General features: G+C 39.8%; 1 protein-coding gene across 7 annotated transcripts in view; it reads left to right on the forward strand.

Moving 5' to 3' along the window:
* The window catches only part of RARB (retinoic acid receptor beta), a 292148-nt gene that overhangs the window by 186551 nt on the left and 78236 nt on the right, over window positions 1-27361 (forward strand). For 2 of the 7 annotated variants that reach the window (XM_027675410.1, XM_027675411.1), the window contains exon 1: window positions 13207-13889. The exons of 1 other annotated variant lie outside the window; for it this stretch is intronic. In XM_027675410.1, coding sequence (XP_027531211.1) covers window positions 13733-13889 — 157 coding nt within the window. In that variant the 5' untranslated portion in view covers window positions 13207-13732. 4 more of the 7 variants (XM_027675412.1, XM_027675408.1, XM_027675413.1 and 1 more) reach the window with 4 other exon arrangements.

Raw genomic sequence — 27361 nt, forward strand, 5'->3', positions numbered from 1 at the left:
ACAAAAAAAGGTTCATCCCCTGGTTTGCTATCTTGAAATTGCAGGGACTTGGGTTTTCTAAACCCTCCTCCTTTTTATGAGTAATGATTACAAGGAAAAAAATTCTGCCAGGAGCATGAAACCTCTTAAGTTATTGTCACACCGGTGTCACTTGCGAAAGCCATGTAATAGGTTTGTCGGAGAGACCTTCGCAAGAAAGAACCATCTCTGTATCTTTCAGTGGCAACTTGAAATAGAAAAGCTGTAGCTTAATTCCTTATGGTGTTTTCTTGGCATCAGCTCTATCTCCCCAGCTCTGATTCAGGCTGAAAGAAAGGGCTGTTTTGTTTGTTGTGTTTTTGCAAGAGAGTAAAATTAGCTGTGTTTTTCTTTTTAATATTGGGAGCATAATAAGGTCGCTTAAGAAAAAGAAAGCCAACTAGTAAGCCTGGAATGTCTCTCATTTCTTTAACAGCTACATAGTGTGTGCAGCTGAGAGCTGCCAGTTGGATCCTAGCAGGGGAGAAACCACTTTAGTTTGTTTGGTTTGTATATGGAATAACATTTTTCTTGCCGTGGAATACTTGTTTGTCATCACTCCCCTTTTGTGTTTATGTTCTGCTTGGAAATAGTCTCTGTGCTGTATATGGATTTGCCAGGATGTGCACATAAACAATGTTCCATTATGGCCCGCTCTGCATAATCCTTATTTACACCATATACATTCAACAGTAAACACGGTGGGGAATGACAGAGAGCAAACTCTTCTAGGCCCCTTTTTTTCAGTTAGTCCAGACTTTCTGCCATATGCTTGCTGAGGTCCTACTTCTATTCATGTTTTTATTAGGTAGAAAAAAAGTGTCCAGACTTCACACAAAGCAGCTTTTGTGTTCTCTGTCAAAAAAAATCTTCTCCTATGAAATGTTGATAGAAGTACCCAGAGCCCTTGTGGGGGTGCAGAGTTTGAATAGGCCCGTGGTGAAAGCACAGGAGGGGAGAGCAGGGGAGCTCTTGCTTCTTATGTGCCATGAACGAATATCTCTTAACTTTCTTTTTCTCTACTTATCTATTTGGCAACCAGGGTCGTACTCCTCATCCTGATGCTTGTTATGAAGGTGACGTCTTTAAAGTGTTAAAGTCTTTCAGAATTTTATCTGGAAGGGATGAGGGAGGCAAAATACTGTTTACTATAGCATAAAATGGAAGTTTGACTTAGAATATACACTGTTTAGTAAAACTACAGAACCATGGGAAAAAAGTGTTAGAGTGGCATAAATCATTTTTAGTGACTGTGCATGAAAATAGTCCGATTAGTTCTTTCTCTCATTGATTTTGTATTTGGTTAATGATTCCAGTTCTGAGATCATAAAGCTATATAAGATGTAAAAGATACGGGAAAATATCTTTAACCTCTACATTTAAACCATGTGTTTCTTTTGACATTGAAATACTGCAATGACCTGGTAATGTTTTCCAATGTTTTAATTTTTGCTGATGTACAAAAATATCACAGAAGAGCTGAATCGTAATTATTACACATGGTATTGCATAAATTTCTTCCTAATTAAAAAGCTTCTAAATTCTGAATAATCAATTTATGAAGGCATGTGGTTTTGACAAATTATACATTTAATTTCTAAAGATTTATTGGAAATTTGACCTGCAGCTAGTTAATTATGGTTATAGTACTCATGCAGTAATACTGGAGATTGATATAATGATATGGTTGCAAATTTATTTTGGTATCGCCTACCTTTGTAGCAGGACATGGGACATGGGACCTATATATTTTACCATCTTGTTTATGGTGCAGGAAGGCATTAGTTTAATGAAGAGCACAAATATTGGATAGGTGTTTGTGGCATTTTTATGAAAAGGTACTTTCAACAGAGCATAAGCATATTGAAATTAGTCCTTCCGAGTTTTACCCTTTTAGAGGCTACATTTCCAGTGGCATCAGTGATAGTTTTAGACAAATGCAAAATATGAACTTTTTTAAAAAGGCCATAATAAGAAATTAAATTGATTCTTGCTAATTAATTTTCAGATCACAAAATATTTCTGAAGTATTCCTTTTTGGACTAATCTCCCATCCACTATCTTGATACTCCTAGTTTTATAAAAGTCAGCAGGTAAGTTATTGAGGATGAGCTTTCAAGATATCCCACGAGAAGCCAAATAAAATAATAAATATAATTTTAAATGGTATCTTTCTATCCCATCTGGATTTGCAAGTGATCCATGGGAACCATAGAAAGAAAATGCATATGAACTTTTAGAGTGCAAAATGTTTAGAAAAGCAGGGCACATCTTAAACATGTAGGTAGTCCTTTTAGTAACACACAAAGGTTACCTGTTTTTTAAAGCAACTAAGAAAAAAATAAACTCTAACAAGACTGCTCTATGAGAGCAAATTAATTTCTGGTTTCTTCTGACTGGTCTAAATGGGGCTCAGGAGCTGCTATTGAGCAGCAATTATGCTTCATGAAGAGATGTTGGTGGGAATTGTGCATTACACAACCTGCTCTGTTCATGGGTGAGAATGCTGGGTGAGGGAAGAGGAGCAGTAGAAGACCTGGTTCAAGGCTTTTCTCCACTGAACCTTCATCTGAGAGTGTCCTTGGGTCTTACTGAGGAAAGGAATGGTATAGCCTTAACCTGCTTATCTGAAATGAGGCAGTGCCTCCAGTGCCTGCCATTCCAAGCCTTTGGTTAATGCCTGCACTACCAAGAGTCCCCTTTTTTTGCCTGTTAAAAGAAGGAAAAGAGGAAATAGACAGATCTCACTTACTGTGACCAGAAGATGGACAGAAGTTAAGTGTACATCACATCAGCCTGATCTCTTGTCCACTGGAAGCCTAGCAGCTCCTTTTTCCTAATAGTACGCAGCAGTGAAGTTTGACCACAGGAGGGACGCCCTGATTGAGGACATATGCCCTTCCTGGTCCCCAGGGACCATCTCACTCTCTTACAAAGGGGAAAACTAATGCAGCTGAATCATAACATTTTAAAAATAGAGAGGTTTAGGAATCTTCATCTTAGATTTTGGCATTTTTAGATTCAAACTTTGTTATTTCTGATAACCAGGAAAACAGGAATAGTCACATTGAGTGACATTATATAGTCATTATAGTATGCTAATTATATATAGTCTTTGTCCTTACATTTGTATAAGATTTCTGCTTATACTTGATGTGTATAGACAGAAGCGTAATGCAGTTCTAAAACCAAAATGAAATGTAATGAAATAAATAGAGATTCCCATGTAATTACTTGATGCCAGTAATTAGAAAGGACTATTAGAAAAAAAACAGCTAATTTTATAAGATTTCCAGGAGTTATCTAAGAGTTTACAATAATCAAATTGTACAATTTTGGATGAAAGCAACACATTCTCTGATGGTGAAAAATTCTCTTATAGATTAAGTACTATCTCTACCAGCTGAGCACTTTTTTTATGCTTCAGTAATTGCCTAGACAGAAGTCAATGAGCAGGCAAAATTTGGGTGAAAGAAACCATTGGTACTTCATAAATGCAGTCCAGACAGCAACCCCACAAAGGATGAGCTACTTTATAAGAAATACATTTTATGTTTTACATATGTCACAACACCTGATGATAAAAAAATATAATTTAGACCCACCTGAACTCCCTGCATTCTCTGTTCATTGTACCATCAGTATCCTGTGGTGAGTCAGATAGCTTTGCTTTTATTCTGATAGCATTCAATGTATTTTTTCCAAAGTATTTTTGCAAACCTATGAAATTATTCTGTAGCAGGAGAAGGAAAAGGTCTCTTAAATCACTCCAGATACGTTAAGTGGGAAAGAGTTAATCTGCCCTCAGGAGTTGCTATGTAACTGAGTCCTGCTGGGAGAGTCAGGGTTTCCAGCCAATGGGACTCACCCCTACAATACAATGCATCTATCTTGTGTTTCTTACATGTTGTCAGTTATTGGAGTTTTTTCCTGAACTGGAATTACACTCCTGCTCCTTTCATACTCTCCCACTGAGTCTTAAGTAATTGTATTCCACACCAAAGTCAGAAAATAACAGTACAATGGTGTGCATTTATCCCTGAAAATGTTACTTTGGACAACTCTGAGTGGTGTGTAAAAAGACCCTTCATGCATCAGAACTAGGAAACTTTTAAAAGCTGAGATTTCCCAAAGAATTTCAGCATACAACACAAACACTTGTCTTAGATCACTTCCAGTCCTCCAGAATGCCTTCTCCCACCTTTCTGTTCTCACCTTTGCATGCAGCCTTCAGCATATTTACTTGTGGAGAAAGAGCAGCAAAATATCTCAAACTTAAACTGTTATTTCCTGCTTAAGGTATTTCAAGAAGCCAGCATTGATTTTCCCTGCATCCTGACTAGACTCTCTCCTTAGCTATTCCTCTTCTCTAAGGCCACTCAAGGCTTGAGGGCTGAAGCGTGAATTCTTTAATTTCTCCTTTAGAAGAGCCAGGTGTGTTTTCTCAGCTCAAGCAAAGCCTCTGTGGTTGCACCAATATATTTGTATGGAAGAGGTGGCACTTCTGAGGGTTTTTTTGTTGGTTTGTGTTTTTCTTTTTTCCTGGAGGAGATCCACCCACAGTCCCTTTGAAGGCTACTGATAAGATGAGGGAGAGACTAAGCTTGGCCTGTAAAAACACTACTTAGGAATCTCTGCTTCGGCTGTTGGATTCTGATAGAAAGCAAGAGAGTGGAGTGGCATTTGTCAACATGTCGCTCAACTCTCAGTAAGTTTTACACTTCACTTAGATCTTTGTGCCTCATTTTTTCCAGTGAGGTTCTGTCTGATAATTTGTGTTGGCAAAGCTCTTAGCCTTTCTTGCATGCTTGTGAATCTTACCTCTGAGCAACATAATGTTCCTGCATTGTTCAGCTAACAGGACAGGCTTTACTACCAGAGGTGTGCGCTTCTACTCTGAGAAAGTTTGTTTTTAAAAAAAAAGAAAAAAAAACCACAACAATTTTTAGACAAATTTAAGAATCCAGCAGGTGGACCTTTAACATTTTTAAGTATTTAAATAACATATATTCACTATATTGTCATTTAGTTTAGACATTTAGGATCTGATTGTAGGTAACATCATGCTGTACTTTTTAAGGATAATTACAACATATTTCTCAGAATTGGGAATGTGCACACACCTCATTCGTGTTACTAAAATACCTATGGATTGAGGCTTACTTTACCTATTCATCGATCTTGATAATTCCTTGAAAAAGTTGGGCCACAACCCTGTCTTCTGGCATATGCTTTGGGATACTTCGTGCCAAAGACAGAACAGATGGATGCAGCAAGGGTGAGATCTCGGAGGCATTTCGCAAAGGAAAGAGCATCCTTCCACACATTCTTCTTTGCATGCCTCCATATGAGATTGAGTAAAGTCTATTGTCCTGACAGTCTGATAACAATACATGGAAGATTAGTGTCCCATGAATCAGAAGCCTATTCTTGAAGATGTTTGCCCAAAACCCTGAATGGATTAAAATAAATGCTTTTTTTTTTTCCTGTGTGATGACAAGGTCTGTGCAGAATAGTTCAATCAGAAGAAGGCTCAAGATATCCAAATGAAGAGTTTTGGGCTGATTTATGCAAAACCAATTTGATAGTTTTATAAATCAGTTTTACAATATAGTTTTATAAAACTTTTTATAAAAAGTTTTTATTTGATAGTTTTATGAAGCCTAATATGCTACCTTACATGCTTAGAGACCACCTTGCACATCCTCCACTACATTTGGCACTAAAGGTCCCATAAGGACAAAAAATTCATGATACCTCACAATGGCTGGGGCAATATGTTGTTGACCACCACAATCTCTAACTACAACCCAGCTCTGTAAGTCGTCTTTGATTAAAGCATGTGTGTCAGTTATAATTCCCTGAGCATGGACATAATATGTCTGGACATTCAATCCCTTCTGTGGCCCAAAATGGGAATCTTGCAGTCCAAGGGTATGGGAATTTGCAAATCTATTTAATCATGTGGGACTAACTCACTGAAGCACATTGAGACCCTGCAGATTTATCTTTGTTGGCTTAAATTTCAGAAGTCAAGTAGAATTTGAGGAACACACTAAAGAAAATTTGATAGGTATATTCTAGTAGAGTTTGAAAACCAGGAACATCTTGTGAACATTTCAGACCAGGCATCATTGATCGTGCCACTGCTTGTTCTGAATGAGACGTCCAGCCTAGCCTGATTTTTCCTGAGATCTCATCTATGTTTCAATGTTGCATTGGTATAACAATGTAGATGAGAAAGCAATTATTCCTTTTCGAAAGAGTTTTACTTGTAACAGCCCAGTCGTGGACAGTGACTGTAGCGTAAAAGGAATATATAGAATCCCTTACCTGCTCAACAGTAGTTACACTATGATAACCTGTAAGCTTGTAAAACTGACCCTGTTAGTAAAGTTTACTTTTCAGGCTACATCAATAAAGTTACAGTGATAACAGTGTTCCTGAGAGGACATGTACCCTCAGCTAATTCACACATTATTGATGGCATATGTTTTACATTTCACCAAATATATACCTCAGTTTCTGAGTAATTCTACCTCATTAACAGCAAAAACTTATGCAGGCTGTTCCCAAACAGAAGGTACATCTGCATGATAAAAACAAAGGTGTGAATGTACAGTGTGTTAGCACAATAGGCAGAATAGAGGTGTTGGCTTGATGACTATCATTACCAGCAGATTTCAGGCTTTGTCACCACATTGTCATTGCTGTCATTACCTCTGCTAGCCAGGTAGCTATACCAGAACATTTTCCAGTCACTCCTTCATTTTGCTTTTTAAGATGCCCACAGATAGGATACTGGATTGTTCTTTCAGTGTTTGATGTAGGTTTGGGAATGAGCTAAGCAGGAACTAGATTGTCATCAATACACGTGTCAAGCTGCTGAGCACAGGTATATTGCAGTTTGCATTAATGGCATAATCCAGTCCAATCTGCCTTGGGCTTTATGTGGCCAGAGGTCCACTCAAGTGTTTCAGCTACTTCAGGTCTCTGGGATCCCTCTTTATAGGTTGTCCTTGCCAGCAGCACAGGAGCACAAGCCTTAAATGTTGTTTAAGTCTAAGTTAAATAGGGCTTAGGCAAGGTTCAGTCTTTGTTAGAATATATGTGTGTACTAAGCTGGTGTTCCAGTTACTGCTTGGTAATTTTGGTCTTTTGCTGGAAGAAAGCCATCAGGGCTATCTTTGCACTAAAAGTTTAAGCTGCCATTAGTGAACCTATAGAAACAGTTGTCCCAGTTTCTATTCTGATTCTGGTTACAACTAGGGTTGTAAGTCGTCTGTGTTTGGAACTCCTATTTATTCTGCGTTTTCTAACATTATTTATTTATGTATTCCAAGACACCTTCCAGGATATCAGAACATCAGGAAACACTATCCTTTTGTTAGATAATTTCTGTTTACCTCCTTAAAGAAGGCAGAAACAAAGTAGTTACTCAAACATCCTTTTTGAATCTCTCTTTTACTTTTAATGGAGCTCTGTGCTCTTTTGCTTTCAGCCAAGCATGAGCATATTCGGCATATAGGAAACTTTATTGTTAGAAGTAGTATTCTCTGCAGTTTAATATTCAACATTTCTACTTGCTCTTCTGCTCTTTCATACACCGCACTTCTACTTTGGTTTTATAGATCTCACAACCTTCATTCTCCCTCCATTATACAATGCAATGTGTCAGTGCCATGCATGGCACTCCAGTTACCTCAGCATTTCCATTATAACTCTGTTTTGAGGGATTTATAGGCTAGCAGTAAAAATCTCTTTCTTGGCTAAACCTTGAAACAGCAGTTTCTGGTCATTTAAAAAGAAAACAAAATGAAACAAACCTGTTTTTCCTCACTTCTATTTTTTTCTGATAACCATTTAGCAGTGATGTTTGCACTGCAGGATCCTCCTAAACAGCAAGTGTAGATTCAGTATGTAGCCAATTTTAATCTAATAATGCTTTTTCTTTTTATATCCTTCAAAAATGCATATCGTTCTCTCTTTATGCATATGACATCATTGCCTCTTTGCCAACCTTTCTGGAACCTACAGCAGTCAGCCTTTGGGGCCTCAGAGTGGTGTGGTTTGGTCTGTCTTGTTTATTTGTAACGTGGATGAGTTTTACAGTGGGTTTTTTGGTTTTGTTTCAGCTTGGGGTTTTTTTTAATAATTATCCTTCTTTGTCTCAAAGCCCAGTAACTTACTATCTACTTCTGTGTCACAGAGCTACAAATTTATCACAATCCAAAAAGATGTTGGTTATATATGAATATCTAGAATATGAGGGCTATTACCAAAAACAAATTTGGAAGGGATATTAAATCTCATGCTTTAATGCTTAAGTGATTTGCTGTTAGAGAACCAGCTATTAGAGGACCTATGGGTGAGTTATACTTCACCATTTACTAGGGATTTCTGTATTTTCCTTAGAAAGGTCTAGTAGCAGTCACTCTTAGAAGTAGATTGCTGAAGCCAGATACACTTCCAGTTTTATCATATAGGGCAGTTCTTTTCCCCTGGCTCCAGGCCAAAGAACTGTATGGATTCTAAGAAACGTGGTTGTGTGTTCAAGTTTGTGGAGATGAATTATTTTTATAGCCTTTAAGTTAAGCAATCAGCTTTAAAGGCAGCTTTATGAATACATACCCACTGATTAAGATAGACAAAAAGCCTTTATCAGTAAGTGATTCACAGACTGGTTGCATGCCCGAGTGCTGATCTGGAGCTGCTTTTCCCATCTAAAATAAAATACTGCTCTGCACTGAATAGTCTTTTGCCAGTTGCTGGTATATTTCAGGTCTGAAGTAATTCTTCCTGTTATGTGCAAATTCCTGTTTTGGTCATTGCAAGCTGTGTATAGTAGTATATAGCAGTCAGAAGAAACCCCTTTTTGACTTAATTTCACTGTATTTCATGTTCTTCCGAGTCATTTGCGCCATTTCATGCCAGTAATTTTACTGTTTTATTTTCTTCAGGGTGATTCTTGCTCAGGATTGATACTCATTTACTAGGCCTACCTTAGAGTTTTAAATATTCAGCCATTCTCTTGTGACCTAGTGATTTTCTTCCCCGTAATCTTTGACATCGTTCATGTGCTTGAGACACGAGGAAAACATCCTTTAACACTAAAAACTAAGTGTAGTGAAGGGGGAATTCAAGTTTTCAGATTTGAAACCTTGTATCCTTGTATCACCAGTTTGGGGGGAGAAAAGAAAAAAAGAAAAAAACCCATCAAAGCAGACAAGTACTGCTTCATATTAACATCTATCGTCAATGAAGAGGTAAAAATCAAAGCCCATGTGTGAGGCAGGGTTAGTGAACTGCCAGTGATTCTCCCAGCAACTGACACAAAGGAATCTGTGAGTATCAAAGCTGAGGCAGCAAGCTTAGTGTCAGTTCTTGCCTAGGGAGTAGAAGAAAACATCACTTTGTCTCTGCTTTCACTGCTTAAACACACACATCATTCACTAGTAACCATTTACTCTGCTGTCAAAACTGTTTCAAGAGAGTGCTACATTTGATTAATAGTAAAATGGATGCAAAAGAAAAAAAAAGGCTGCTTCCCCTGAGGTACTTCTATTGGGAGAATTTTTGCATGTACTTCTTAATTTTTCCAACCTATAAATATGCCTGTAATGTTCAAGTACTCTGTTGCTTCTAGTAAAGTAATTTTTATTAGAGAGCCTGGTGTACTCATCCTAATTCTAGTTAATGCTCTCTCTCTCTCGGTGAACCATATTATGGTATCCTCAGCCTCTTGTACTAACGAAAAAGTGACCAGCACAACCATGTGTGCAGTACATGATTCATAGTGCTGCTTTCTGAATTGTCCAGTGGGTAATTGTAGTACAAAAACCAGAGAAACAGATGTAGACCCTAAACCTTGGCTGTAAATTTTTGTTTTATGATTATGGGTTTCAAATGTGCTATGTCACACTGACAAATATACAGTAACACCAAAGGAAATAGATTTCTGACTTGAGCTTGAGCTTTTTATTTTACTTATAGCTAAGAATATGTTTATTGTAAAGTTTCTGCTATCACAGTCTGAGAGAAAACAGATCAAAGCAATGATGTGAAATCACAATTTCTTTGCATGGATAAAGTGGAAGATATTGGAGAGTTGTTGCTTCCTTTGCCTCCTTGCACCTCTATAGGAGTTGGGTAGGCATTTAAAATATGTGGCAATACTTACAGTTTCATTACATTTGACTTAGTTATCACAATAATTATGGTTAGTTCTGATCTAGATTAGAAAATACCCCCCATTCTATGATTTTTTACTGATACTCTGTTTAAGAAAAATGAGTATCATACTATTTCAAAGTGAAATATGAGATGCATAGAATACTGTGTTGTAGAAATAATATGAGAGCAAACCATTGGGCTGTTTGAGGAATTTCTTAATTACATGTGGTTTTAGTAACAAGTATAAAAATTAGTGCAACTATTATTCGTAATAAAGCATGAGCTACCTGGCTCATTTAGATACAGTGAGAAAAAGTAATCTTTTTTCAGTTCATACACAGCGAAGCGTGACTTCCCGACATTTACTTTCAGAAGTTGCCAGTTTATGTTTTGAGTACAACCAACAGGTTTTATTTTTGAGTATAGTATTCTAAGACTGCTAATAGAAAAAAACATAACTGTATGTTTCTGTTTGTCTGATTTTGTTTACTTTAACTCACATGGGCAACATGTTTTTCTTGGCATAAGCTTAAATTGTTCCAAGAACCTTGGTCCGCACAAAAAGCTGTTTTCTCCCTAAATTGGAGACTGACAAAACATACTGTGTTTTATGTCATCCTTTCCAGTTATTTTTGTGGTGACACATTACATATTCCAAACTTCTCGTGTGTCCTGTGTCCTCTGGTTAGAAAATACTGTCTTTTAAATTAGCTTTGCTATTCAAAACAGAATTGTAGCAACATAGCCAGCTGAGATATAAACAGAAATTTAGCCACTTTTCTACTTGCCTTTTTAATACAACAAACACTGTTTGCTGTGCTGAAGTGGTTTAAACAAGCCTTCCCTGAAGGATAGTTTTTTTGGTAAGCATATGCTGTGCATAAATTTTGGATTAGAGAGTGTCAGGGGCTTCTTCAGCTGGAGGGGTACAGGCTAGGGGACGACACCCCAAAGGGCTAAGAAAGTCCTTAAAAAGTCCTTTAAAAGAAGCTGTTAAACTCTAGCATTTGTAACTCTTCTGCCTGAAGAAAAGATGGGAAGAGAGGCTGCCTGCTGCATGGACAACCACAACTCTCCCGTCGAGGGGAAGGAGGCTAAGAAAAGCTTTTGTTTTTATCTCTTCAAAAGGATTTGCTTCCAGATTGCAGCAGCTCTTTTTTCTGGCCTCTGGTTTTCAACGTGGGTGTATCAGTTTCAGGGAACAAGTGTGTGTGCTGTGTGGGGGGTTTTGTTTTGTGGGTTGGTTTGGTTTTTTTAAATTCTTGAACCTGTGTGAAAAGTTTTGTTAATACAATCTGCAGGCATTGTCAGAGAGCTTTCGGTTCATCAAAGGACTTTTTGTGGAGAGGGGACACCACATCCATTAAAGTGGCTGCGCAGGTCCCAGGGTGAGTCTCTCTCCAGCATTTCTTTACGGTTGCCAGTGGTGCGCAATGCCTGCACACAGTGTCCCCTTCTCTGCCTGACCCCCATGTTGGGCTTTGCAAGAAACAGGCAATAATCAAGCATTTCGTTTTCCAGTTTCTGAATCTGAGCTTCCTTGGAGCGGGAAGCAAGGCTCCTCTGTGCCTTGCTCCTGGGTGATGCTCACTCTGCTGGGGCTGACGTGGCTTGGCTCATTCATTTAAAATGGAAGCATGTATGTAGTTATTGAACTCATGTTCTTTCCATTGGGGCAAAGGGAGTGTTTCTAGGCTGTTGTTTTTCATTTTTAAATTGTCCGTAGGAATGAGGACTGCTGGAAGCCTTGATGGAGTCTTTCTCAGTGACCAAGACTTTGCAGAAGGTAGTTATTTACCTAAAAAACACAGAGCTCTCTGCTGGCCTGCTGCAAATGGTCAGTCAGCCCAGGGCTGGCTGTGGCATCCTGGCCACACACCTGTGAAGGCTTTGACACCTACTCCTGCCATGAGGGAGAGCTGCCACCAGTGTGGTTTCACAGAGACCTTGGTGGGTGGGAGCAGCCCCTTGACTCCAGAATGGCTGTGAAGGGGTGGCTGGGGCATCCTGCCCCAGGGAGGGGGCAGCCACAGTGTCCCTGCTCGGCACCGTGGGCTGGTTCTGTTCCCCATGGATTAGCTCGTGGCCTTTGTCCCCTCCCGGGGAGCTGGGGCTCATTAGCCCTCTGAAAGCTGATACAGCCCCTCCGGGTCCACGGGAGCGGCCCCAGCCCCTCTCTGCTAATCAGAGACAGGCAGGACCCGGCGGCGGGGCTGAGGAGGGAGAAGAGGCGATGCGTGGCTGCCTCCTGCCCTAGGCTCAGTGGTGGGGACAAGCCCTCCCGGGCACTGCCAAATCCGGCCCATCGGGGAAGCCAGGGAGTGCTGGGTGATTTAGGAGCCAATGTGAGGGAGGGATGGTGAGGAGAGATGGGACCTGACTCCCCCACGCCTCAGGAGGGACGGGCCCCTAAGATTCCCCGCTGGGAGTGGGGCTGGCACCGGCCATCGTCTCTGCGAGTGGTATTGAACGGAGTCCCTGCGGGTGGCATTGAGCGGGGTCCCTGCTGGCGTGTGCCGGGGCAGCGTTGGGATGAATCTGCTCCGAGCCCAGACCCGCCGCTCCAGAAGCCGGGGCTAAGCCCGTGTCCCTGGCCGTGGAACAGCGGCAGCGCCTGCGAATCGGTCTTGGCCTCTCCAGGGAGGAGGGGAGGGGGGGGGGGGGGGGGGAGGGAGGCACAGAACTTTTAGAAAATCGAACTGGAATTAAAAATCCTCCCTTCCCTGCAACTGCTGAAAACATCGCTGTTTGTTTCCCACCCCGTTCCCCTTCTCCTCACTGTTGCTTGGTTTTGGTTTTTTTTTTATTCCTTTATTGTTTTGGGTCTTTTTGGAAGTTGGGCTCCCCGTCCACACCCGCCCGCTCGGCGGCAGCGGGGCGACTCCGGCAGAGCTGGGGCTCGCCTTTGCCTGCCCGCCCGCCTGCTTTTTTTGCAGGGCTGCTGGGAGTTGTGAAGGCGTGTGAGAATCCTGGGAGCTGGTGATGTCAGACCGCTTGGGTCATTTGAAGGTTAGCAGCCTGGGAAGGGTTCACGGAAAGTTCACTCGCATATATTAGGCAATTCAATCTTTCATTCCCTGTGACACAAGTAGTAGGAAGTGAGCTGTTCAGAGGCAGAAGCATCTATTCACGGCCGAGGGGGATCCCGAGCCTCTACCGGAGCTGTTTTATCCCGGGGAGGTGGGCGATTGGCACGGCGTGGGACGCGGCACGCACCCGGCGATTGCCGCAGGAGCTGGACTGACTCTCAAGAAATTTTGGGGGAAATTGGTGGTAGCTAAAACTTGGAATGCGGCTCGCATCCCCCCATCTTGCTGGATTGGCTGGGCAGCCTGGAAAATGGTAAATGATCATTTGGATCAATTACAGGCTTTTAGCTGTGTTGTCTGTCATAATTCATGATTCTGGTCTGGGAAAAAGACCAACAGCCTACGTGCCAAAAAAGGGGCAGAGTTTGATGGAGTTGGGTGTACTTTTATGTGCCATTTTCCTCCACACCTAGAGGAAAGCACTTTTGCAGGCATTCTGTGCAAGGGGAATCATGTTTGACTGTATGGACGTTCTAGCAGTGAGCCCTGCTCAGATGCTGGATTTCTACACTGCGAGTCCGTCTTCCTGCATGCTCCAGGAGAAGGCTCTCAAAGCATGCTTCAGTGGATTGGCACAAACAGAGTGGCAACACCGGCACAGTGCTCAATGTAGGTCCCAACTGTTATTTTTCCACTTTAAAGCAATTACTATAATTATTATTGTTGTTGTTATTATTTCATTTATTTATTTGTTTGTATGTATTTAAAAAAGAAAGAGTCGTAATTAAGTGCAGCGGTAATGAGGGGTGGGGTAAGTTTTTGTGCAAAATGTGGTTTGCAAGCTTTTTTTATCCATTTGGCAAGAAAGGAAAAGGAAAGAAGCACGGGACTTCTTTCTGTTTATCCCTTCTCATGTGGCACATTGATCCTAAGAACAGTTGTGGAGCCAAACAGGAACACATAAAATTGTAATGTAATACAGCAAATACTTGCAAAACTCCAGCCAGTGAAGGATGAATTTACATAACATCTCTGTGATAGCTTTTTTTTTTCTCCTTAATCTAATTTTGTAGAACGTTTAATAATCAGGATGCATGTTGTCTTGAAGTGCATTTTAGCAGAGCAGCCAAGCAATTAAAATGCTGCTCTCTACAGTTCTTGCAAAGATGTGGAATTGCAGTGGGTAGGTGCCATTCCAAAAATCAGACAGAAGTTTTAAGTTTCCGAAGAAAAGGCAATATTTCTTTGTACTGACCTTGCTGCCACCTTTCTTCTTCACTTTGTTGCTCTAAGAAGTTGCTGTTTTGCTAGAAAACTACTTACTGTGAACACCCTTTGAGTTTAACCATCAATTATTTCTATACCTTGAAATGCAGACAGCGTTGGACTGGTAACAGAGGAGTGAGAGTTAGTGGTATGACACTTCTGAAAATGTACTATTATGTTATAGGGCCTTGATTTGTTGCTGAAATAGATAGATGGTAAACAACAGCAGTATTTTAACACCCCAGTTTCAAGTTTGAGAAATGACAAAAAGTGCCAGAAAACACTGCCTTATACTCTGCATAAAAACTTGCAGGATGCTTCACTGCTCTGACGGTGATTTAGATAAATGACTTGGCTATCTATCAAAATGTTTTTAGCACGCTCTCGGGCACTTCAGTACGCCATTAACTGTATCAATCTGTTTTAAATTTTTGTTTCGCAGTATGTTAAAAAGTTAACTAGGAATTAGAAGAGTTCTCCCTTCAATACCTCCGAGGGGTGGAGGAAGGAATTGAAAAATAAATGTAAAACTGTTTGGTGAAATAATGTGTTTCACTCTGCTCAAAAGTTTTCAGTCACCATATGACATTTGTGTGGGTTGAGTAGTGAAAACAGAATTGTAAAAAACAGTGACTACCAGCCTACAACACTGCAAATGATTTGATATCTTTACAATTAAAAGGAGACTGTGAAGTTCAGCACGGGATATTTATTTTCTTCGCGCTGTTTTCAAAATGCTTCAAATAAATTATGAAACAAAGCTTTTACTTAAAAATAATGTTACTAGCTACAGGAGAGCTTCAGTTAGCAAAAACAAAAATCCAAACCAGATGTTTTACTAAAAATGTGTTTTCCTGCTTTCGTGGTTTAAACTTTAGTATAACTTCAGCGGTGATATTGCGGAAACTTGGAATTAAATAAACTTTGCTGGAGTAGGAGGCATATACTGTCGTTAAAAGCTTACACTTGCAAAATATTCTTTAAATAACTTCTGGTTTTAAAATGTCCTGCTCATTCTTTTGTATGTTGTTAATACCTAGAAGCAGGATTCTTAAAAACAAAATATATGGCGTTTGTTCTTGGGCAAGTTAAACACAGGATTACTCTTATCAGAATGGAATGAGTGGTAAATATGTCATTTGCCTAGGGCCTGTGATAAGAGACAAGTGTTGATAACAGCAAAGTTTAGCTAATCAAAGAAACTCATATTAACAAGAGTAACTAAAAATACAAGAAAATGCATTCAGGAATCCAGTCTTGTAACTTTGTAAGCAATAGGATTAATCTTCACTGCATGGGAATTTAAAATTGGGTTGAAACCTGAATCATAATACGATGGCTGTAATTTGAATTGTGAAAGTTAATGTATAGAAACATGGAAAAACAATTTACTTAGGGTCCAAATTAAGATTACTGTTTGATTACTAGAGCAAATTTTGTTTTCAATTTTGAAGAAAGTGTAAGCAGCTTATGCATATGAGTAAATACATAAATTGACATAAATAAATACCAAAATTCTCTCAAAGTGTAAGATTTTTATGTGGCATCTCATGAAAATAATGACAAACCCAGATTTTTTGTGGTCCAGAAAGCTTTTAATAGTTTAAAGGTTGCTCCAGTGCTTATAAATACAAAGATAGCAAAGTTTAATTCTAACTCAAGCATTTCCTGATTCTCCTTTTTTAAGAAAATCTCTGTGATTTAATGGAGTGTAATAATAGCCAAGTTTTGTAATTGTTAGATGTGTGATAGATGGGGTTTTTTTGGTCTACTTTGTTGTTTTATTTTTGGTTCTGCAAAAATAAAGCAGTACACCTGCAGCCCTTGCTTTAGGCCTTGGAAATATTGCTTTGATAGAGACGTGATTGTAGAGTAAAATATAAATGGCTGTTGAGGGAATAGTACATGGATAGTGCAGACTCAGAGCAGGCCAGTAACAATCCCAGACAGCATCGGGGTTTCAACTGAAACGCTGGCAAAATTGGCCATTGCAGGGTTTAGGGCAGAATGCTGTAGGTCTCCAACTTCAGCACATCTTCAGTACGTTAATCCTATTACGATTCACTAAGCTAGCGCACTCCTGCAGCATCATGAATTTTCTAGTCCACGAGGGTGTGCAAAGTAAAAATAGAGGATAAGGCACAACCCAAACATGACCTTAACTTGTGTGGTATTTTTTCCTCTCCCCTGTGGGAGGAAAAATCTGCCATGGGTTTGTAGTGCAACTGTTAGCCATTGAGTATTGTGCGATGTTTTACAAACACGCAGAAATCGCCCCTAATTTTGCTCTCATATATGTTGATGTTTGATGTGACATTAGTTAGAAGATTTAAAATGAAATTATTTGTTTGCAAATAAAATTATGGACTCAGAAATGAGAGTAGAACCAACTGCACTTTTAATCATAATTCATTCTCACTCTTTTGTCATAAGATAAAAATCAGGTCAGTATAATCAAATTAGACAAGGATGGTTCTTAAAAGAACAAAAGAATTGAGATTGCAAGAATGAATAATCTATAGTTTCTTAAGTAAGGTAGAATTTTCTGCTCCCTTGTAGTGCAGCGGCAACAAACACCGAGAGAAAACCAGTAACTTTTGGTGAAACGTGAGCTAACTAAACACTGCAGAAGTGGGAACAGGACAGGTCCTGAGAGAGGAGCTGCAAAGAATGGCGATTTGACCTTGGAAAAGCCTATTAAAAAAGTCTTCATTAGTCTTCATTAATTAAACAGGCAAAAAAACAAATGAGCAGGCCCAAAACAAGAGTAAGTTTGTTTGTCATTATGTAGTGTTTCAGCTAATTATATCAAGTAGAAGACTACTGCCTACTGCATTTCCTTAGGGTTAGAATAATGAAAAATTTGATGAAGGCAAAAGTTATGGATATGGCAGCAGAACACATTGGGATGTTGAGGCTCGTGTAGTATACAGTTCTTATTTCAGTTTGGTAGGAAGTGTTTGCCTAGAGAGGAGCTAGCGGGTATTAACTTTTAGAAAGTTCATGAAGATGGGACTCCAGAAGGTGTATGTTTTCCTTCAGAATTCTGGATTATTGCAATGTTTGGGTCAGGTTCTCATTCCCTGCAAGCACTGGAAACATCTGTGCTCAACAAAAAGAAAAGCTCACTACTTTATTTTCTTTCATCTTTCTGAATTTAAAAACAAACATTTTGAAGTGAAGGACTTGTAATCTGCATTCCCAAGTATCAAATTGCTGCAGGTGTGTTTGCTAGTGCCCAGAAGGCAAGATCTGTTTGAACCAGGTTATTTTCTTTAAAGTTCATCTATAAACTTTACAGCTAAATTGCTAGGATTGATTTGCTTAGGGATACAGTCTTTGTTTAAATTTTTATACTTCTAGCTTAGTGTCCTGAAATATGTTATTAAAAAATGTTTGTTTCTGATCCACTACATAAAAAAAAATTGCATGGGGATATTTTTCTTCCGAATTAATTGAATGGAGGAAACTATTCTCTATATAGATTCTAATGCAGTTAGCCTGATTCGTCTGCTGGCACAGGAAAACTCTAATGGACACGCACCGCTGTCAAAAACTCCTGCAGACAAAAATGATGAGAGGCGTTCGCTGGTGAAGTCAGGGTGGGATAAGCTTGGAGGAAAAGCAATGTATCTTTGGGTGACTCCCTGCTTGCCTAATGAGTCTGTGCAGCAAAGGTGCAACTTGTAAGAACAAAGCCAGGCTGGTGAGGCGATGCCTTGAAGAGGGTGAGTTAAGGAGTTGAAAGACTGAGATAGTGTTTCAAACAGTGAAGTTAGTCATCCTCACGTCCAGTTAAATCCCCACTTACTGCTGAGCTGTTTTTGTTAACCATGTGTGCGTCACACCAGCACTGCAGCCCAGCCAAGGTGAGGGGCTTTGCTCAGGGGCGCACGGGGAGTGAGGCGCCCTGGTCGGCAGATTGTGGTTCCACCTCCCCTAAACACGCCAAAAGACTGGTTTTGCTCAGGTCTAATTTATATACCGCCCTTTACGCAGCCGATGAAGTGCGGCTGTGTTACACAGCCAGCATTTAGATTTGGGACTGGGGTTGTGAAAGGGACATTGTGCTCAGAAGGACTGCTGTCTGCCGTGGTCCGGCCACGCTATGCCCCATCCTATTGAGACCTCAGAAGCAAAGCACAGCTGCGATGAGTTTCCAGATCTGTTTGGCCGTGGGGACCGGCACTGGTATGCGTGCGAGCCGGGGGGGAACTTCCCTCTCCCCTCACAGTTTCTGCCTAGGGGGCTGGCAGCAGCCTCTCAGCAGTGAATTTACAGGGGCGGGCGACTGGGGCCAAATTAGTTGTGGTTTCAGAGGGCTTTCCAGAGCTCTGCTAGGCTGTAGCACGCAGCCCCATGAGGAAGGATATCAGTTGATGTATAAAATGGCCAAGGAACTTCAGTAAATAGACTTTACCCTTCAAATCCAGAGGTCCTGGCAGCGGCTGTGTGGGAGGGTGGGGTTGTACTTTTCCCCTTCCTGTACTTGGACACTTTTGATTATCCAGACTTTCTGGGACTGAGCAGGGCTGCCTAATAACAAAGCCTGCATAATATAATTGCCTAAATAGGCCTATTGTCCTTTTCAAGTCACTGTGCTGTGAAATCTTTCAACTTTTTGCTGAAAATGTTGTATCTAATGTTTAAGTGGCTTAGTGGCTACGGAGAGGAGGGGATCCTTTTCCCTCATTTCTCATTGCTGAGTGGTTGAGAATCTGATTATATTCCTGCTCCTATTGATGTTTACTCCTTTTGGGAGGCAAATATTTTAGCCCCTTCTGGCAGGGTAAACTGCCAAAAGTAATAGGCCTGGAAATACAAAGCTATGATTGATTTTGACCTTTGCTCACGTGCATGAAGTCTGTCCCCATGCACTGTGACCCATGCCACTTCTTGCTGAAATCCAAGCCCTTTCAAACCAAATGGAACCACAAAAATACAAGCCACAAAATGCTCAAAACTATTTTAAACTAACAGAATAATAATTTTGTCAGTGCTGCAGGAAAAAATATAGGCATGAGGGTAACAATGCAGAATTTTCTAGCAGGCAAACCAAGAGTAATGTCTTTCGTCTACTGCTGCCGCCTTTTTATGAGAACCATATTCTAGGTATAAAATAAACAAACTGGTATCATGTGGAAATGATTCTGTGCAGTTTTTTGGTCACAGTAATCTTAGCTGTTCCTCATCATTGTAATCTGTAAGCAAGTTGCATCCAAAAATGTGGATTTTAAACTTTTTAAAAATAATCTAAGGTCTGGGATTTTACTAATTCGTCGTTCCGTTAGCAAATGTGTTTCAAAAGTTAAGAATGTCAGAAACAGTAGCCTAAAGTTAGCATCCTAAATCCACATTTCATGGCTTCATTTCCAAATATGCTGAGCATCTAGGAGCTCCCTCAGCACTTTTTAAAACAAGCCATGTATTTGAATGACCAATTATTATTTAGAACCTTCATTTAATTATTAAAAATGTTTACAGGACTGTTCCACTTCCCCTAAACTATATGAAAAGTAATTCAATGACAGAGTTCACAACATCAACAGTGAAAATAGAGACACAGGACAAAGTAGGACTTGTTTATAAAAACATTTTACTCTCTTTCTATAAATTTGCAAGTCAGCCAAGGGTTTTTTCCCTTTATTTTGTCTGATTCACAGGTTTCTCCGATTCTCTGTTTGCTTCCATGCATTAAAGTCTGCTCATCACATATTAATTGTGGTATAGATTTTAATAGCTAGATTATCTTCTTCATATACTCACTTATTGTTAGCAGCTGCTCAGGGTTGTTTTCCCAGTGGCAGTGAATTAATATGACTTTGGTCACTGTGCATTTTGCTTATTTTGGGGAGGAGGGAGGGAGGAGGGGGAAATCTAGCTTTCTTCAGCTCATTTTAGTAATCTGAATAGGAGCGTAGAACTTGCATCATGTGACAGGGCAGCTCACCAGCATGGGGTCCCTGTGTGAGAACCTCCCTTGTACATGACAATCTGATAAGGATATCATGTGGTTTAGAAACACATTCCCACAATGTTCACTTCTTTGTCCCTTTACTTGGGAGTGGGTAGGAAAAAAACTTTTAACAAACTAATGCTAGCCCTTATATAACTGACCCCACTTTCTTTTAGTGTTCTGTGTGAGCCTTGCAGCTTCTTCAAATACTTTTGTTAAGAGAGATGGAAATATAATCCAGCAAGTCTGTTTTAAAGAATCCTAGACATAGAGTATATAATATACCTTCTATTCCCCTTGGACAAGGTGATTTTTCTTTCCCCTGCTTATACCATATGTAAACTGAATATTATAAAACTACCTAAGTTAAATATACACATGCAAGTGACACTTGTATAGGTTTAATAGGTTAAAGCTTGAATGAGTATTTATAAATTCTGAGAGTACTCTGGATCTTCACTGCTAAGGACATGATGTTAAAGTCCATCCATAGTTTGGAGGGATTTCCGTTCTATGCACTTTCAGTGACTTACATTTTGCCGCTAAGTGCATCCCCTAAGAAAAAGAGCAGAAAAATGTCTCACAACAAAGAGATTTTTTAGCACCGCTTAGTTTCCTTTAATGGTTTGGAGAATCTCTTTCCATTGAACCATAATATTTTTCTCTAGGCTCACATTGTATTTTTAGCAAGCAACTTTGAACAATGAAATGACAAATTAAGTACATCTTTGTCTTTTACAGCCTTATCTAGTGAAGCACTTAAATGCACTCAGCCCTCCACCCTTGATTTTAATAAGAGTTTCAGACACAGAGCGGTTGTATGAGTGAGCCTTTAGTGTATTTATGTACCAATACTTCTATGAAATACCGGTAAAAGTTCATGCCACTGCGCTGCAGGTTCAGCACAATGAACATCCAATACTACTTCTTAAAAAGAAAGAAGGTTCATTTTTCTTTTAAAGATATATAGCAGAGGTGTGGAGCAATCAAACAGGTTGACTGCTGTTGTACCAACCGGACACAACAGCCATGGTTTGATTTAACACAGATTTCCTTCAGTGGTGCTTTGATTCTAGAAAGCCATTTGTGCCTGTAAGATACAAACAGTGGAAGGAATAGTTCAATTCTCTCTGCCCCTCCCCCCCAAAAAACCCCAAATCAAAACAAAAAAAAACCAAAAGAAAACCAAACAGAAACCCCCTACCCCACCAAAACAGCTAAAGAACACAAAAGGTGTCTTGAATCCTGCGATTTTTTTTTAATTATTTTTTTTAATCTGAATGCAGCTTGAGGTGTTCCCGAAATGACCATTGCGCCACTCTGGTAGTCTTGTCTGCCAAGCTGGCTGGTGACACGGCAGTACATGATATAGAGGTGTGTATTTCATTTCCTACCAGGCTTCCATGTCATCTTCCAGTCTTGTCCAGGAATCACTTCTTCTGCCAGCTGGTGACTGATACCAAGAGGATTCCTAGGTTCCTGCATGATAAGTGAATGTAACAGCATCTGAGTTGATTTAAATATTTCACTTGTTCACAAATACCTATCTGGGACAGAGGTGTTCAGGCGCGGTACAACTCTACCCTGGCTTTCAGGGGTCTCAGAGCCTCCAGCACAGTTGCTCAGGGACTGTCCATGGGCGGAGCCTGAGGCTGGGAGCAAGCTCCTCTGCTGCTTTAATTCCTCATCTTCTACCCAAAAACTCACAAGGAAGACCAGTGTTGCCTGTCTTTCCAAGACTGAACACTCACTCACAGAGGAGAAAAAGGAGTTGGAAAACTGTGTCACAGTGCCATCTGGCGATACCTGATACCCGGACCTTCCCCTGGGCAAGGGCTGCGGATCTGCAGGCAGATGCTTCCCCCAGGACCCCAGTTAAGGCACAGGGAAAAGCCTGTGCTCCCCAAAGCTCGACTGCCTGTGGGGGTTTTGCACAACTCTCTGGGTTGCTCTAATCAAAGATCCTAACTTCTCTACAAACCTTCCCTCCTTCACAGAGATCTGCCCTCACTGATCCACCAGTCTGCAGTTTCTGGCTTAGGGCACAAGACAAAGGACTAGCTAAAAAATGTCACGCATGGCTGAGCTTTTTTATTGTTAAGATCAGGTCTTGAGTTTGGGAGGTTCTTTGTTTGGTTTTAAGTCATTGTTCATTCTTCTGCCTCTCAACTTTTGGTCTCAGGAGGTCTTTCTTTTTTCCCCTCATGATGCAGAGTATTCCTTTGCATTGCTTTGTTTATTGAGTTTTCTCTTTTCATTCAATTGAGGAAGAAATTTTATTAGTTACTGGATCAGGGTATAAGTCAGATCCTCCTTAGTGGCTGGCTGGAAGGTCTTGGAGACCTGTCTTTCTAAAGATCCTTCTGATTCCACCCCACACTTTGAACCAAGGTGTAAAGTGCAGAACAAATGGCAAATCACCTATGTCTTTCAGTGTCTTTGATGATGGGGGGCTAACAGAGAAAGATAGTTTTCCCAAGGCTTCATCCCCCAGTGAACCTCTGCCTTCATCTTTCCATTTGGAGAGCACATTCTGGCTGTGTTTTTCTAGTTGCCTATATAGTCACATGCCATGCAGGTTACGTGAACTGCTCATCTTTCTATGCTTTGCATGTATTGCAACACTCACTAATCTTGAGACCACACCAAGAAGGATCCATTATCTGCCTGAAGTTTTGAAAAGAAGCCTTCAGCTGCCTGCAAGAAGTCAAAGCTGACTCACATCCTTCTGTGAGTTGTTTTTTGTGGTGTTTTGGTTTTTTTTTTTTATCTTATCCAAATCCTTTCCTTTCTCTCTGTTTTAGAGAGGTCCTGCAAGACTTCACGGTTAAAGCAGGAGCTGTGTGTTAGGAAGCACTGCATGTCTGGAGGCAGTTTGGGAAAATAGCTGTTCTCTTCTTCCTGAAATGGAGTCCATTATGAAAGCTGCAATTGTTCACAGGGGCTGTTTTCACCTTTACCAAAATGTGAAAGCAGAGCTCAGTTACAGCATGGTACACTGGCACTGCCCAGTAATACCGTGTTTGTAATGCTTTTGCTAACTTGAATTTCTGTGCAGAACAAGAAAATACTCTGACAAAAGAGGTGAGGAAGGAATGACGCAATTAAAGGAGATTAAATCAGAGTATTGGTTTCCTTGGAACACATATTTGGCTTTTTATCAACAATCTTTTCCCCATTTTTCAAATAAACACATATTTTCACATGATAACTCTATTTGAAATATTAATGCTTCCAGGGTTGCATTACCTTTGTTTCTTCATCAAAGTCCATTACTATGAAAAGGCTGCTGTTCCTTAGGCTGTTTCAGCTTCAGAAGAATTTTAGGGCCTGGTCTATTGGAAAGCTTGGGGGTATAATTAGTGAAAATGGATATAGATGCAAGAGAAATTTAGTTCCTGATGTTTTAATTTAGTGTGGTACTGCCATGTGTTGTTGAAGAGGATTCTTAAAGGCAAACATAATTATTTCATTATGGTCTTCAGAATGCTTTCATTGGTCTTAATGACAAGAAGCTGCATAAGGAGTCATACATTTTAATTAGACCTTCTTATATTTACATGAGATAAATTACAAATAATTGATGAAAAACAAGTCTTCTGAATGGATGATTTCACACAGAGCTCTGGTTACAGTTTAATGATAAAACATTTCTCTTATTGCTTTGCATTTTAATTATCTAGAATTATTACTCTGGCAGAGTTCTCAAAATACTGTTATTTCCATCCATTTCATTAGATTCACAACTAATCACTATGAATCTAAAGAAAGAAGGTGTTTTTCAACATATATACCTTAAAATCAGTTTCCAGCTTTATTAATTTCATTTTGTATTCATTTCTTATACTTAAAAACTTTTTTTGGTGATAAACTCCAGTAAAAGCTAGTGGGAAGAGGAGTCAGACCTGTTCCTATGTCCTCAATTTTCTACATAGGTGCAAGTCCAACCCAAAACTCCTGTAGAGGTCAAGGAGGAAGTATGAAATTGTAGGACTTGTAGTAGAATTTTCTAAGGAAAACTTGCGTGTGTCTTTCTCACTAGCCTGGTTGAAAGTTTTATTCCTTTGAAAACCCTACCAATACCTTTTTATAATTGTGTGTAAGCTTGTGTGTGCGTTTAAAACACCATTTTTTTCTTTTCTTTACCCCCTTGATTGGACAGTTTCTAATACCAGGATAAATTATTTTAGAGTTTGGCTGTTTGCAAGAGTCTTTCACGTTTGCAAGCTCTCCAGCCTTTCATTTTTGTAACAAAACATACTTCACATGATTCATTCCTCAGAGTATACCGAACGCTAATTGTTGTTATTGATTTTAAATTTCGCAACCATTACAAGTAACCCAGATGAGTGGCAGATAAAGAGTAATAATCCATGGAGTTCTGGAAGTGTTTCATGTTTGTCTGTAGTACTTTAAGTGATCAATAGTAACTGCCCCATTGAAACTAACTGCTGTATCAAATAACAGTAAATCAAATGAATGTGCTTGCAGATTATTTATTGAAAGCTTTAATTGTTCACTGGGGCCCTGCTTATCTCAGGAAACAATACAAGGCAGTGATCAGGCAAACTGGTTTGCAAATGCCGGGGGTGCCATGAAACAGGGGTCTTCCCTGTGCCTGGGTGGTGTGAGAGCTTTCCAAAATATGCCCCTGTCACACTGGGATTGCTGGTCCCAGGGTAAGGTGATCAGAGGTGAGTTTTCTCAGAGACCATTCCGTGAGTTCACAGGTTATGATTTTTTTTAATTACTGTTTTTATAGATTGTCATATTTAGATGACAAACTTGTACCTGGTGGATAAAGTGTGGAAAAAGAACTAAGAAGATTCCCCCGAATTTCCAACAGGTCCACCTAATGAGACACAAAACAAGATCATAAAGGGAAGTAAATGAAATCATGCTAAACTTACTCTGTAGAAAGCTTACCTAGATATATTACAGTTTGGGGCAATTATATGCTGCTGTGCAGTGGTCAGACTTAGACATATACTAAGAAATTAAAAGCAATGTTTTCTAACAGCTCTCTGGCGCTGTATTTTACTAATTCCTTAAAATGGCTGCTCTGCCTTGTCACAGTGATTCATTAAATACTAAAACCATAGGTTAGAGATTTTCTGGATCTTAAGATAGTTTCACTGCTATCTAATTTTTTTTAAGAGCCTTGGCATGTTGTCAGTAATACTTTGGTGGGGCTTCAGAATCCTTTCAGTGTGAGCAGAGGCACTAAATGAGTCCTTCAGAAAATTTGGGAAGATGGCATTGAATGAATTTTCATTTAATAGTATATCTTTCTAACCATGACAATTGGAAAAGCATTTTTAAAGAGAGCTTAATTTCTACAGTAAATAATAACCCAAATCTCTCAAACATGGCAGGAAAAGTCCAGTCCCCCCTCCCCCCCCAAAAAAGTATGTTTTGTGAAACATGCTTATATGCATACATGTCATATTGAATATTCATAATATAGACATTTTAAAATTATTAGATCATGTTAACCAGAGATTTTCTGGATTTTAATCCCTTTGGAAAATAGTAACTCCCCTTTTTCAGAGGATAAGTTTTACCTTAAGTTTCTTGGGACATCAGACATCAGGACAGAATACTGCTTTTCCAGCTCTTTGGAAATAAAGTACTATCTTTTTGCCATATTCTGTATAAAGTGTCGTTGACATTTTTCCTGTTTGCAAGGCTAGGATATTGCAGTTGATTGTGAGCAGCTTATCTGGGGAGAAAAAAACCCAAGTCACTATTGAAGGTAGGTATTGAATAAGAAAGACCAGGTCACTAGGAAATGCTGTTAGCACAGAGGTGTTTGCCTGCAGTACAGTATGTGCATTTTTTTTTCTTCTGAATGAGAATGGTAATGACAGACAACATACAGGCGAAATTATGAGCATTCCTCACTCCAAGGGTTTAATAGGAAATCCACTGCAGGTAGAGAATAGGAAAACAGAATATTGGAAAATGTGCTCTCCAGTCACGGTACTCATCTTGTCTCCAGGCTCTTGTGAACGTCTTATTTTATTGATCTTTGCTCTTCTAGGCAGAGTGTGGAGGTGTGCCCTGAGCCACAGTTAGAGTGCTGCTACCACTTGGCTCGAGGACACCACGCTCCTTCCCAGCTCTTGGCTTCTGCTGCACCTACTGTGAGAGGGGCCGAGGGATGTTTGCCAGGTTAACTGTGACGGTGAAAAGTTAAAAGAAAAAAAAAAACAAACAACAAAACCACAATATTCTATAAACTCAATATCAAGGTACTGTGAATTCCAAGGAAAGGAAACATGGTAGTGTTTTAGTTTTTATGTTACCTGGTTTAGTTTACATGGTTACCTACCTGCGTTACCATTTTTTGTCTGGCAGGTATTCAATTCAGAAGTATTGAAATTCTGATCAGGTGAGCATTACAGGTTGGTGAACTCTATATTTTATTTGTCCCCTCAAAAGATAGTGGCAATGTGCAGTTCTTAAATATTCCTTTCTTAAATATATTGGGGTGAGCTGCTCTTAGTACTGCAGTGTTCTGGTCTGGCATGCTATGCCCCTGTTTTGGTCTCAGATATTGCAAATATATGTGTGCTGGAGGATGTCAGCAAGGTTAAGTTTTGGTCTGACTGCCCTTCTAGTTGCAGATAAGCTCAAGTGATGAAAGCCATTTTTTCCTGTTATTGTGTCATGTCTAAATGGAAATAACGTATTGTTTCAATTATACCCCCACAGTTGCAGCAGAGCAGCAACGTGGGTGCAATTAGGCTAGTGTAAGGAATAATCTTGATGCTTACTCGGAAAGTAAGGTACATGGATGTAAAACATCTATTTACAAGCAAAGGTAGCCCAAGGTTTCATTGCAATAACGTGGGGAATGGGAGACATATCTGTCTGGTTTAAGAAGCCACCTTTGCTTCTCCCAGTCTACACACTG

The sequence above is a fragment of the Neopelma chrysocephalum genome, unplaced genomic scaffold, assembly GCF_003984885.1.
Source record: "Neopelma chrysocephalum unplaced genomic scaffold, ASM398488v2 Primary Assembly neopelma1_26, whole genome shotgun sequence".
Taxonomy (NCBI): Eukaryota; Metazoa; Chordata; class Aves; order Passeriformes; family Pipridae; genus Neopelma; species Neopelma chrysocephalum.